General features: G+C 44.4%; 1 protein-coding gene and 1 long non-coding RNA gene across 2 annotated transcripts in view; both read left to right on the top strand.

Moving 5' to 3' along the window:
• NRDC (nardilysin convertase) overlaps nucleotides 1-7,603 on the top strand; it is a 90,680-nt gene extending 83,077 nt beyond the window's left edge. The window contains exon 32 of the mRNA XM_085511701.1: nucleotides 7,554-7,603. Within this exon, the coding sequence (XP_085367827.1) occupies nucleotides 7,554-7,588 (35 nt within the window). The 3' untranslated portion in view covers nucleotides 7,589-7,603. The remainder of the gene's footprint in view (nucleotides 1-7,553) is intronic.
• A 1,421-nt stretch (nucleotides 7,604-9,024) lies between these two features.
• LOC146759063 (uncharacterized) lies at nucleotides 9,025-12,173 on the top strand. The gene is made up of 2 exons (XR_014932843.1): nucleotides 9,025-10,427; nucleotides 11,778-12,173. It is a non-coding gene; the product is annotated as an uncharacterized LOC146759063 (long non-coding RNA).
• The last annotated feature ends 1,734 nt before the right edge of the window (nucleotides 12,174-13,907 follow it).

The raw sequence follows: 13,907 nt of genomic DNA, 5'->3' as shown, positions 1-13,907 counted from the left end.
GCTGCTGCTCAGGGATGGCCGGCTTCTTCTTGCTGCCAGAGACCTGGCCCTGAAAGCTGGAAAGGCCAAGGCTGTCTCTGAGGTAGGAAAATATGGCCAAAGTCACAATCAGGGAGAGAGCTGTGCTGAGCTTCATGCTCTTCTCTCCCAAGGAACAATGGCAGCACACAACTTGGCTGTTGTTGCAGAGCTCCAGAGGTCACCACCAGCACAGAGCGGCTGCCCTGCGTATCTGTGCTGGGGGAGGCTGCCCACCCGATTCCACAGAGACTGATGTCAGCCCGGATTGTGATGTCACAAAGGAGACTGTGACACAGCTGGGCAGGACACGCTCACGTTTTGGGTGACACCTCATGTTTTGGGTGGTGCCGTGAACCTGTCAGCAAGGAGCTGACACCTCAAAATCCTTTGGGGGCAGTGTGGAAACCCCACTTGGAAGGCAAGCCAAAAGCTGAACAGTTCACTAAGCACTGCAGAACTTCGAGCCCCGGGCACAGCTCTGTGGTGCAAAGCACAGCTGCAGTGACTGCCCTGGATGTGTCTCTGCTCCACGGAGCTCCTACAGAACTGCTCCCAGGCGCTGTTCATCAGATTGCAGGAAAACCCCTTGAAACACCGACATTATGGGATAATAACCCGCGTGCTCACAAACGCCGGGTTTGCTGCTCTGCTCCATCTGTGCTGCACTAAGTAATAAAAGCTGGTCAAACCTATACGCCGTTATTGTCTCAATTTGTGACTTGACAACGCGTGCAACCCGCAAAGCGAGCAGCACATTGTGCCATAAGGGCACGGAGGTTTGTTTCGGTGGCAGCGCGTGCTCCTGCCTCCCGACCCGTGGTACAAACCCGCCCGGCTGCACGGCGCTGGCAGCCCGGGCTCAGGAACCACGCGCAGCACCACCACCTCCAGGTGTCAATAACAGCAAAGAGCAGCTCCGAGCAGCGAGATGGAACTTTGCGAATGGCACCGCAGCCCGACGGCCAAAGCACCGCCACAGCCCATGGCAGCTGGACGAGCAATGACGTTTTCAGCTCGGGAAGGAAGTAAAACAGCACGGGAACAGCTCGGCTCTGCGAGCCCCAAACTGACCCCGAGGCTCGTCAGCACAAGCACAGCGCTGCCCTGCACAGCCGTCCCACCGCCCACCCGACGGAGCTCCTACCTGGGACGGCGGACGGAGGCGGAGGCAGCGCTGTGCTGTGCTGTGCTGTGCTGTGCTGTGCTGTGCTGTGCTGAGCCGTGCTGACCTGAGCCGAGCCGAGCCGAGCTGTGCTGAGCCTGCTCGGGTCCCGAGGCCGGTGCTCGCGTGGCGGGAGCCGCCCCCCGCCGGCACCTGAGGCGGCCACGGAGGCGGAGCCGCTCTCAACGCCCGGGCGGCAGCGGAGCCGCGGCGCAGTGCAGTGCTGGTCCTGCCCGCTGTGCTGGGGCTGACGGTGCGATGTTTGCCCCGAGGGGATCCCGGCGGGTGCCGCTCAGCTCACGCCGCGCACCGCGGGCGGGGATGGTTGCGGCGGGGCGCGGAGTGATGCTGCTGCTGCTGCTGCTGCTGCTGCTGCTGCTGCTGCTGCTGCTGCTGGGAAGGAAAAGAGGTGAAATTGGGGTGTGCTCACTGCACCAGGCTACAAAAGGCCTCTCGTCCTTAAAATCCTACAGACAGACCCCAGGGTTCAGAGTCAAAGCCTTGATTTGTGCTCTGCCCGCACTGTGGTGGGGAAAGCAGCCTCTAAAGTGGAGCTCTGGGACAAAGTGTCCAGTGATGATCCCTCTCAGGGAGGGCCATTATCCCCCTGTGTCACCCTGTGGATGAGCCAGTCCCCTGGGGAGAGGTAATGGGCCGCAGGGAGCGTGCTCTCCTTGGAAGCTTGCACAGACAAGGTCTCTGTGGTTCCCTGCTCCCCACCAGCAGCCCCCTTCTATGTGATACATCCCAATTACTCACCTGTTCTCAAGGACTTTCCACCCATCTCCAGAGGCAGCAAGCAACCTTCAGCAGGTGCCAAATGAAGATGAAGAACAAGCCCTCTAAGAAGAGTCGGACTAATGCGCCTTTGGCAATGTAGTCCGAGACTTGGTCCAGGTGGAAGGACAAGCTGAAGAACTGATCCATGCCCTCTGAGCTGATGATTCTGCTGACCCAGTACCGGACCCATCTGGGAAAAGCGGAAAGGCCAAGCCAACGGGACCAGCTCGACTCCTGGTGCTCAGCATTGACAGGCAGTTTCTTCTCATGGACGTCCGTCTTGCTGACCCATTCCCGGATCCTGGGAAGCCACCAGGGCCCCTTGAAGGTCTTCTGAGTCATCTCCAGCGGCTGCTGCTTTGGGCCTTCTGTAACAACAGCTGAGCTGATCCGGTAATGGATGCATTTCAGGCAGGAGAAAACGCCCAGCCTACAGGAGCAGTCCATAGCCTGCTTCTTGGTGGAGACAGGCTGCTGCTCCTGACCAAGGACCATCTTGCTGACACTCTTCCAGGTCTTGATAAAGCGCACTGAAATGCCATGCCAGTATTGTCCCTTGAAGGCCTCCTGTTCCATGCCCTTGGCTTCTTGCTTTGAGACCTTCACAGTGTCGACTCTGCTGACCCTGTGCCGGACCCATCTGGGATAATCAGAACGGCCGGGCCAACCGGGCCCTTTGGTCACCTGGTGTTCAGCGTCGACAGGCCGTTTCTTCGCAGGGAAGAGCATCTTGGCGACTCTTTCCTGGATCCTGGGAAGCCACCAGGGCCCCTTGAAGGTCTTCTGAGTCATCTCCAGCGGCTGCTGCTTTGGGTCTTCTGTAACAACAGCTGAGCTGATCCGGTACTGGATGCATTTCAGGCAGGAGAAAAGGCCCAGCCTACAGGAGCAGTCCATAGCCTGCTTCTTGGTGGAGACAGGCTGCTGCTCCTGATGAAGGACCATCTTGCTGACACTCTTCCAGATCTTGATAGTGTCCATTGAAAAGCCACGCCAGTTTGGCCCCTTGAAGGCTTCCTGTTCCGTGCCCTTGGCCTGTTGCTTTGAGACCTTCACAATGTCGACTCTGCTGACCCTGTACCTGACCCATTTTGGGCAGGGAAGAAGGCCAAGCCGACAGGCCCAGTTGGACGCCTGGACCCGGGTCTCCACAGGAAGCTGCTTCTCAGGGATGGCCGGCTTCTTCTTGCTGCCAGAGACCTGGCCCTGAAAGCTGGAATGGCCAAGGCTGTCTCTGAGATAAGAAAATATGGCCAAAGCCACAGTAAGGGAGAGAGTTGTGCTGAGCTTCATGCTCTTCTCTCCCAAGGAAAACAATGACACCCCACAAATTGGCTGCGACCAAGAGCAGAGCTCCAGAGGTCACCACCTGCACAGAGCGGCTGCCCTGCGTATCTGTGCTGGGGGAGGCTGCCCACCCGATTCCACAGAGACTGATGTCAGCCCGGATTGTGATGTCACAAAGGAGACTGTGACACAGCTGGGCAGGACACGCTCACGTTTTGGGTGACACCTCATGTTTTGGGTGGTGCCGTGAACCTGTCAGCAAGGAGGAGCTGTGGCCAGAGCCACATCCAGGTGCCTTTCAGCGCTGGCTCCATTAGGGAAACTGACACAATTCACCTCAAAATCCTTTGGGGGCAGTGTGGAAACCCCACTTGGAAGGCAAGCCAAAAGCTGAACAGTTCACTAAGCACTGCAGAACTTCGAGCCCCGGGCACAGCTCTGTGGTGCAAAGCACAGCTGCAGTGACTGCCCTGGATGTGTCTCTGCTCCACGGAGCTCCTACAGAACTGCTCCCAGGCGCTGTTCATCAGATTGCAGGAAAACCCCTTGAAACACCGACATTATGGGATAATAACCCGCGTGCTCACAAACGCCGGGTTTGCTGCTCTGCTCCATCTGTGCTGCACTAAGTAATAAAAGCTGGTCAAACCTATACGCCGTTATTGTCTCAATTTGTGACTTGACAACGCGTGCAATCCGCAAAGCGAGCAGCACATTGTCACGGAGTTCTCTCTAGAGCTCACTCCGGGAGAGTGGGAACAAACCCGGGGCAGCAGGAACAAAAGCCCCCCCCCCTTTTCTCTATCGGCACAGCGCGGCGCAGCCCGGCCCGGCCACGTGCGTTTCGGGAGAGGGGAGATTGCGATTAGTTCTAACAAAAAATGAAGGAGAAAAAAGGTGATCTGAGAACGAATGGCATTTTAATAACCTAACAACGCTAAACAACAACAAGAGAGTTTCAACAAAGAGAATACCAAGTCCCCAATCTCACCGATGGAGCTGTGGAAGGCAGGAAGCTCTGACTACGTCGTCTCCTCGCAGGGAGCCGGGCCAGCAACCCCGTCCCCTTCCTCACTTCCCTTCTGGTGCCCCTACCCACGTGCCCATTTGAGGCAGTCCACAGAAAAAAAACTTGTCCCCTTTACTCCCATTATTAGCATGGTGTTCTGATGTGGAATACCAACACCAACCAAATTGCAAAACCATAACAGTCATTTTGCTGTGGTGTCCCAGCTGCAATATTTAGCCCATAAACCAGTCTCTGGAGTTCTCAGGCTGTCCCAGCAGGAATGAAGGTCAAAACCTCAGCTATGCCTGATCCTCTCTGTGTTTTCCGGGACTTTTCAACTTCCACTCTACTTTTTTTATTTCTTCTTTTTCCTTTTCCTTTGCCCAAGCTTGTCAAATAAATTGCATCTGTTTTTTTGGCCATTACAGTTTATGGTTTCTAGGAAAGAGAAAGACTCTGTCCGTTTACAATAAATACCAGAGAACCAGGAATATATTAAAGGAAAGACTGATGCTATGAGGGGGGAAAATACTTTTCTATTCTACATTTGCACCAAATTATAGCTGAACTATCTTTGAAGAACCTCAGGGATGAAGTTGTGCGGCTTGTGGTTTTTCTTGAGGGTGTCTGGAGTGTGACGAGCATCAGTGAAAGCAGCAGTGGCTTCTCCCAGCAGCTGCAATTGCTTGGGGTTCTGTAGGACATAAGGAAGCCATTTGAGGACAGAACAAATGACATTTTGTTTCCTTTCCCGCTCCAGGAGTGGGCTGATAGTTTCATTTTGTTTCTTACCCTATGGGGTCTTTGCCTCAACTGCTGATAAACGTAGTCATTGTTATTAAGACTGATGGTGTAATCTTAGCCTGGTGGTGGATGATTCTTTTTCTACCTGCTGGTAGCAAATAATGTCATCTATTTTTGCCTTCAGGAAAAAGAAAAAAAACCCTCCGTTTGATTTATGTGCTACAAATGCACTAATAAATTACAATTAAGTGGTAGAAGAGGCCTTCTGTGTCATCTTTGGTTTCCTGCTGCTGTTCTGTAAAGATATTTTCTGGTCCCTCTGTGCATATGCCAGCTACACTGAGAATAGAATCAATGGCAGCACCTGAACATCGTTTGTTTTATTTCTTCAGAATTATGTTTGTTTCAGAGGATCGGGGAGAGGAAGATAAATAGAGAAGAATCACCTTTACCCCACAAGCAGTCATTTTGATAAAGGTATAATTAAATTAAGTGTGCCAGAAAGGATCATCATAAATAGATTCTCTCAATAGATTTATTATGCTGTCAGTGTTGGTAATACAAGTGTTTATTAAAAAACGATCATTTAAAACGTCAAGAAAACAGTAGCTGGTTCTCTATCTTTCTGAGGTAAACAGATAATTCTATCCTGGGCCTTTATTGCCAATATTTCTATATGTTCCCAGCTAATAAAAACCATTAATAATAACGTTTCCCAATCTTGTCTATTTTCATCTTATTTTTTTCTCTCATCTAAATGATTTGTCATAAATTCCTCTAGGTCATGGATGAAGAACATTGCTTAGGGCTAAGCAGACCTTTCAGTCTCTTCTTAGTGACTGCAAATTACAGCAAGTTGAATGGAATTGAGTCCTGGGCCTGAAGATCCCTGTTCTGTTTCTACTTAAAGCTTGTCCAGATGCTCTTCCTTCTGTTGCACATTTGCAGCTGCACTGGGATTATTTCAGTGTTGGAGCTGTTTCCAGAGAACATGTGGAATGTGTTCAGCCAGAATATTGTACCACTTAAGAAAGGGATGAAGATTCTCTCTTGTATTTAAAGCAAAGATAGAGATGGATCTGAAACTTAAGATTTATTTTGTGTTTAGTAGTGCTATATTTGTGGGGAATTTTCCAGCAAAAAGGCAGCTACCTCACCTATCTGGCTCCTAAAGGACAGGGGAACGTTTGTTGGATGTTGCAACATGTATTAAGAGGTGGGGTGTGATGATATTCAGTTGGGCAATTTGTGTGACTCACTTGATGACCAAATTCCATTACAAGGCCTGTAGAGAAGCCCATATAAAGTGTATTATGAATTCAAGCAACTTAATAACATAACTTTCGTTTTGTTGTGGACTCGTAACACTAGATTACAGTTTGGCAGGACAGTTTGCCACAGCGTTATCTTGGAGCTGCAGGAGGTATAAACTGATATTTTGGGGCTCAACATCTCTTCAAGAAGACATCTCTGAACTTGTGGAGAGGCTTCACCCTTGCATTTACCACGTGGGTACCTTCTGCACTCCTTTTATACACAGGAAGGCAAGGAATTCCCCCTTATGTCTGTGTTTCCCCTGAGGTCTCTCAGCAGTTAGAGATGGAGGTATTAACAGCAACACAAATGTAATATGGAAAGCACTTTCCAACAGTCTGTAACTTAAATATACTATAAATTCATTCCGAAAGAATGAGGAAATTTGCCTTAACTTTATTCTGAAGAAAAATGAGCTATTTCTCATCTGCAGGAAGACTGAGCTCTTAAAATCTAGAAATCAACTGAGCAATTAGAAAAATACTGGAATTCTGCAGGCAGAATGATTCACTGTGATCTTCGTTTTACTTTGTCATAAATCCTACAACAAAACATAATTTAGTCTTGAGAGCAGCAGGCCCAATGTCTTTGCTGAGTCCTGGAGTTCAGAGTGCACAGCATGCTGAATCACATTTTATGCTCCTAATGCACTGCTCAGACGGGTAACGTCTCAGCATTTGATTTAAGCATCTTATCATCTTGTGAGCAGAATTTATTTAAAATTTAATGCAGCAGTCCATGCTATTTTCTCAACTGCAAATAAGTGATCTCTACTTTGGTCTCCACAGAGACTTAGAGAAGATATAGAGGAATGCTGCACAACTGGAATGTTTACTTCCCTGCAGCTTCAGTATGCGGCCCACTGGCACAAAAAGGCAAATAAGCATAATCTCCTTTCCCAAAGCTTTCCCAGCATCACCTCTTTTCATAGTGTCTGGCCTATCAATATGTTTCAGATAAGCTCATTTGCTTCTGTAGTCAACATGCTTTGCAAGTGTGCAATAGATGTATTGTTTGCTCACAGAATTTTGGCTGTGTATAGAGGGGTTTGATGAGTAGCAAATTTGACAAGGAAGAGGTAAGAATTGATTTAATATCCTAAACAATATCATTCCTAGTCATGAGTATTATATATTTTGTTTATATTCAAGAAGGAGTGTTTTTTTAATAATTGATAGATACTGTGACATCGGTGTTTTTAAAACTAGCATACATACATATTTTGCTATTTTGCAGCTGTCAGGAGACTACTTCAGCACTGTGCCAACTAGCAGATCCATGAGCATAATGCAGCCACTTCTGATCCCCAAACAAAGTGAGACTTCGGTTCACAGCACCACCTCCTGCAGCTTCACAGGATTGGTATCAGCAGGGAGAAAAAACAGCCTCAAAGATCAGCGGAAAGCTCTAGCCCACCCTGGCCAGGTTTCCAGCCCTGGTGGTATGAAAGGTAATAGCTTGGAATGTGCTCTACACATTCATCAGATGTCTAGACGAGAAACCTCTCACACCAATTAAACACTCTGGCTCAGGTAATTTCTGATCTGCAAGTTACTGGAGGTTTGGAAAGTACACCAGATCAGTCTCACTGCACACTTACCTGCTCTTACCATCTTCCATAGCTATTAACCATCTTACTTTCACAGTTAGTTAAGAGACTTTCTAAGTACCTTTTTTGTTGTTTTGTACCTTAAAAGAGTGGGATTTTTATGGGGATCCTTAATGAGATTATAGTGTGATTTTACGTTTTAATGGTAGAACCTTATTTTGCTCATTTTTTATCATTTGATGTTTCACAGATTGTCACCAAAGATGAAAAAAGCCCAGATGTTCTGGACTGAAACAAAAGGAGTCTCTCTCAGCTCATAGGCAGCAGCACAGGCAGGGAGAATGTAGCAGCTGTTATTCAGTTTGTAAGCCAGGATTTTCATAAAAATCCAGGCCTAGGTACACTTATTTCCAAGTTTCAAATGTTCGAACGCTTCCAGGCGTCCCAAGAAACCTGTCTGAACTGTGATTGCTGCATAACTTCTAAGCAAATGCTACAATAACATAATATTCAAATCTGTAAATGCTATTAGAGTTAACTGAATCATCTGGGTGATTGTCAGAAAAGAAGGAAGAGCATCAGTTGCTTTCTGTTGCCCAAGAGAGTTCATTTTTGAGAACAGACTTGAGGACAGTATACTAACAAACAAATGCAACTATAAAATAGTGTGCAGTGAGTCTTTGATTTACATAGCAGAAGTTGGAAGTACTTAATCATTTCATGATGTCGTATGGTATAAAATATCCCATTGGCCACCTTAAGTCAGCTGTCCTAACTGTCCCCTCCCAGCTCCCTGTGCCCTTTGCTGTGAATAGCCTTGGCTCTGCACAATGCTGCTTAGCTGCAACTATAAACGTTGGTGTGCCATCAGCATTTTCTTTCTACTAGAAGCAGAGCTGAGCATCATAACAGACCCTCTGAAGAAAACAATACCATCCCAGCTGGAACTAAGATATGAAAAACTGAGAACATGACTTCAGTTGGATGTTTCCAGCTCAAGCTGTAGAAGCTAAAAGTTGTTCATTCTTGTGCTTTCCATTGGTTTTGATGTGGTTGCATGTACATAATGAACAGCAAAATGTAGCCTGCTGACTTAACTCTGGCTATTTACAAGCTTTAATCTTTATGCTCTAGTATTCATATTGCTTAAGAAAAGAGGAGGATCTAAGTGTTTTGTTAGTATTAAACTGGCTTATGCTGACTAGTTCTAATTACATTATTTCTAGTTGCCAAGTAGAGAAAAGATTCAGATCTTCTGAATACCACAAAATCAGTAGCTATTAAGCTGTTTTATCAGTCATACAGATTTTGGTTTGCATGTCTGACAGTTTTTCTGTCATTTCTGTCCGCAGTAGCAATACACAAGCATTCTGTATAATGAACCCTCAAACTAATTACTTTTCAGAAATGTTTGATTTTTTTCATGCATAGAAAGACCTGTGGTATGCAGAATACCATTCTTTGTGGGTTTTGACTATACTGTGCCAGGATTCCCGGTGTTAAGAAATACAATTAGACAAAGTCTGCATGGATGGACAGATTACAGACAGATATATGTGTGTAGATAGATGTACGTGTCCTCAGAAAGAAATCCCAGATGGAAAAAAATTGGCATATCTGAGCAAATCAAGATGTATGGTAGCTTTAAATCAACTTTGCTTTATAGTGGAGATATTGCCTAAGACTTTAAGAGTGCCTGCAGTAACAGTGCAAGCTGAGAACCAAGTGTTTGGCAGGGGTTCCAGAGCAGGAACTATGACAAGCTGAGGAGAACTTTCTGGAAGCTGATTCCATATCAGATTGTTTAAATGCAAAATCTGTAGATTTCATACTCTAGGTACTTTAACTTATTTGTTTGTGCTTAAGTCTTGCCAACCAAAGCATAATCTGAAAGAGAATTTTGGTTTCTGAACTCTCATTATATTTTCAAGCTTTTCTTGGCAACCTTGGAGGCCAGGAGGGTCCAACGTCTGCTTTTTTATTTACTTTTTCTAATTAAAGCTCAGATAACACACTCAAACTCTTAACTCTAGAGGCTGGAGCTTTATTAAAACAAACAAAGAAACCAAAATTTGGAAAACAGTGAATCTTTGTAGCTGGTAAAATAAACTTGTTTTCTCAAGCATGCCGAATTTGAAAAGAATAAGTAGAAAGGTAGAAAATGAGTAAAGAGCATCTTCCAAGAAGGTTGGCCCTATTTGTCTAAAAGTGGGACAAGGAAAACTTTTATCTCACTTAACTTTTACTTTTGGGTGGCATTTGAACAGGGTTTGTGTGTTTGGCAGCTCATCTGTTGAGCCATCTGTTTCGTATTATGCATGTTCAGAAGGCACTTTGCATCCAGGGATACAGTTCCCCAGAACACAGGAGATGTGAGTTGGATTTGCAGTCTAGCTCTCTGTAAACATGGATATGCAATCATATATGCAAATAAATTCTGTTCATTTTGGAGAAATTGAAGCATTCACACAGCTGGAGAAACCTGATAAAGGATTTAAGTGGAGAGCCTGTGCCTGTGCTCAAGCAGTGCAGAATGAGAGGAAACCACCTAGCATCCCCAGGTAGGAAGTTTCTCTTCTACATTGAAAACTTCTTGATACACTAAGAGCTGACATAGTAACCAGTTTTACAGCCCATTTAAACGGTGTCTTAAGGTGATTATAGGGTAGAGATTTGGTTCACTACATTCATGAATCGTCCCAGCACAGTACTAGGCATGAATTGGACGGTCAATCAGAAAGTTATAACCAACTCTTTGAGAGCCTGCGTGCAAGTACATCTTGGCCAGGAAGGAGGATCTGATCCATAAATGGTACATTATTTAATGGTACATTAGGTAAATTTTATATTATTTATGGCATACTAGTGGCACTTAACTTTTTCATGTGCTAGCTGTTTTGAACATACTTCCTTTATTCAGAATATACTGCTCGTGCCACCCCTCCCTATTCCTTCCTTTCTCCAGAATGCTGACTCATTTCCTTTTACTCTTTCAGCCAGCTTGCAGTTTTAGCCATTTCCTTGTCCATGTAGCAGTGAAACACAGTACTTCCCCACCAGCAGCACTGGGCAACTCTGATGCATCAACACAGCAATATTGACCATGGTCTTTTCACAGAGTACACTAAAAGTATGGACTTGAGCAACATGCAGGAGAAGAAAATTTTGCTCATGTGGTGCAATGGTGGGAGTAGTGGTAAATCTAGAACAAGCCAGTAGACTTAAGGGAAAAGCTTCATTTCCTCATAATTATCTTCCTAGAGTATTTTGTTTCCTTTCTATCGATCTTCATATTAGCCAAAGGCACAGAGTGTTTGCATTGTCAGCAAAGCCTGAGTCTTCTGGTGATGAGGATCACACTTAGGTGATATTGTTCACAATCAATTGGCCACATGGTGGATCTATTGCATTGTTTGGGCAGATCTTTCGCAATGTGATGTGCATAAAGATTCTCATTATGACATCAAATTCAGTGAGGTGCTAGGAAGTATTTATTTCTGCTATAAGTAGCATATGTTATTATTGCATGTGCACAATTTACACATCTACAAACTTAGTGGTTTTACTTTGCTGTGATATGTTTCATCTTGATCATCTTATAGATCTTGATAGTTCATTGCTTACTCAAGCTGTATTACTGTTTAAGTCAGTCTCCAGAACGGTACAGGAATCAATGAACATTATTTCAGCAATGTTACAAAATGGTGATACCTAAACCAAATGAGTTCAATTAAAATTTTGCCAGCTTGGATCTTGTTAGTAGAATAAATGCTTTTCTCATATGAACAACTTGTCAAATTACTGCAAAGCTATGAGAGTAGGGGACAAAATTGTAGGCATTTAGAAATGTCAGATATATAATAATGATAAGGAGGAGAGAGACAAAATGAGACATTCTCTGCTGTTTTTAGAACCTGCCAAGAGTGCGGCTGCAATATTTTGAGAAGAGGAATCTTTTAGACTAAAGCCATCTGGCTGGCTTTCATCTGTGCCAGTTGTTGTACAGGCCAAGTGCCCTGTCCTGCCTCCAAAACGTTTCTTGAAGAAGAAATTTGATTAAGAAACACAGTAACTCCCTGTTACCTGACTGGAAATATATCAGTTAAGTGACTTGGAAACCCAAGCAAGCAATCCAAGCTTTGGTGTGCCTGTCAGAGCCCTTGTTCAAAAGCTTCATCTATGTTCTGAAGCACTTTTTGGATACTCTTCCCCTTTCAAGCCTCACTTGGAAGCAAGAAAGGCTGGCTGTACAATCTGCTCCAATTTGCTGTCCAATGTGCATGATAAATACACTGTTTAAAACAAAATAGGTCATTTGTCTCATTCTTTTAATTACCAACTACTTCTGAGATACTGTGCGCACTGGTTTTGTTTCCTATACCTTACTTTTCCAAAAGCCAGCCATCCAGGGCTTTTCAAGGTCTGTGTTTGTGTGACAGGATTGGCAACTCAGTTCACCTATTGATGTCACAATCCCACACTGGAGATATCTGTTTGCTTTTAATTTGTGATTGTAGCAATTCAATATGCTGTAAAATGGATTTGAAATTATCAGAATTAGATACTGTATTGGCTTTTCTTAATGAGTAGGATATGAATATTTTGTGATGCCATCCAAGCCTTTGATGAGCTTTTTAAATTTAAGGTTAACAGTCATCTTGTGTACCTAAGAATCACAACTACAAAAACAAGGGGACTTGAAAAGCAAGAATTAGCATCAGACACTTGTAAATACAGCGATGTAGATTTTCTTGACCTTGATTTCTTGATCTCTGCCAGGCGCTGGTATTGTTTGCATTTTGGGGCCAATGTTTGTGTCACCTGGCTCATAGATCTGTTTTGTAGACCTGCGTAGGAGACTCACAGCTCATTTCTAGCCTTGGATTTACTCCTCGTTTAAGAGGATTGGAGATAAATGCAGCAACTCATATATTCATTTCACAGTTAATTAAATAGGTCTACTGTTGATTTCCAAGCATTTTTTCTTCTGCCCACCTGCATGCATATAACTGACCATCATCTAGAACTATCAGAAGAAAAGAAGACAGAAGCTCATTCAATCATTTTACACAAATACTTCTGTAAGTAAATTCCCTGGGGTAAACTTGATTTGAACAGGAACTAATTATATCTCTTCAGTAAACAGGAAGAGACTGACAATCAAGGATGTTTCAGCTCTGGAACTGGAATGCCTTTGAATCCTGGAGATTTTTTTTTAGGAAGAGCACATCCCCTTTTCCTGCAAAGCTTATGTAGTTATTTGGTCTTATCTAGTTTACAAGGCTTCATCCTCTGTTTGATCCCGAGGACCTTCTTATTTTCTTCTCTTACACCTTCGCATTCTTTGTGTAGTTTTCCTACCTCATATCTGTTTGTTCTGTGAGCAATCTGGGAGTTTTTCCTTCTAAAGGAGGAACAATCTGTCATATTTATACAAATTAAACTGATTTAGGAATCTGAAAATCTGGTTTGAGACTTTAACATCATCAATAATTTTATAGATAGATCTGTTATACAAATGTATATATAAACACCGATATGTTCTTTAATTACTTATTAGCTTTTGTGCATCTCATTTAAATAAATATTGCCAGTAATAGAAGGATTTCACTCAGATTATCTTTCAAATTCTGGAAAGCTTTTAAAAGGACAGAATATTTTTAAATGCAATTTTATTTGTAAACCAAGCATCTTTCATCAAAAAGCTGTCGTGAGACCTCTGAAATCCACAACGTAGTTTTCTCAATCATGGTAATTACTGCACTGGAAATATTTTCCACAGCTGCTTTAAGTGCTACTAAAGCTCAGTTAGAAACACTTTTTAATGGGTGATTTCCAAACCTTTATAGTTACTTCTATTGCAATGCAAGAGGTGAATCTGCTTCAATTTTCTTACTACAAACAACATAAAAGAAGCGTAAGGTCACAGTTATGCAAGTCTGTGTCAGCTGGTGGAGTTCAAACTTCACTCGTTCTCTTACATCTGATCCCTCACATGCGCACCTTAAATAGTTCCACTAAGGCTGAATCATTGCTGCATT

The sequence above is a fragment of the Coturnix japonica genome, chromosome 11 (assembly GCF_054131305.1).
Source record: "Coturnix japonica strain WE chromosome 11, WE-NBRP24, whole genome shotgun sequence".
Taxonomy (NCBI): domain Eukaryota; kingdom Metazoa; phylum Chordata; class Aves; order Galliformes; family Phasianidae; genus Coturnix; species Coturnix japonica.
This window is presented reverse-complemented; position numbering and strand designations above follow the sequence as displayed.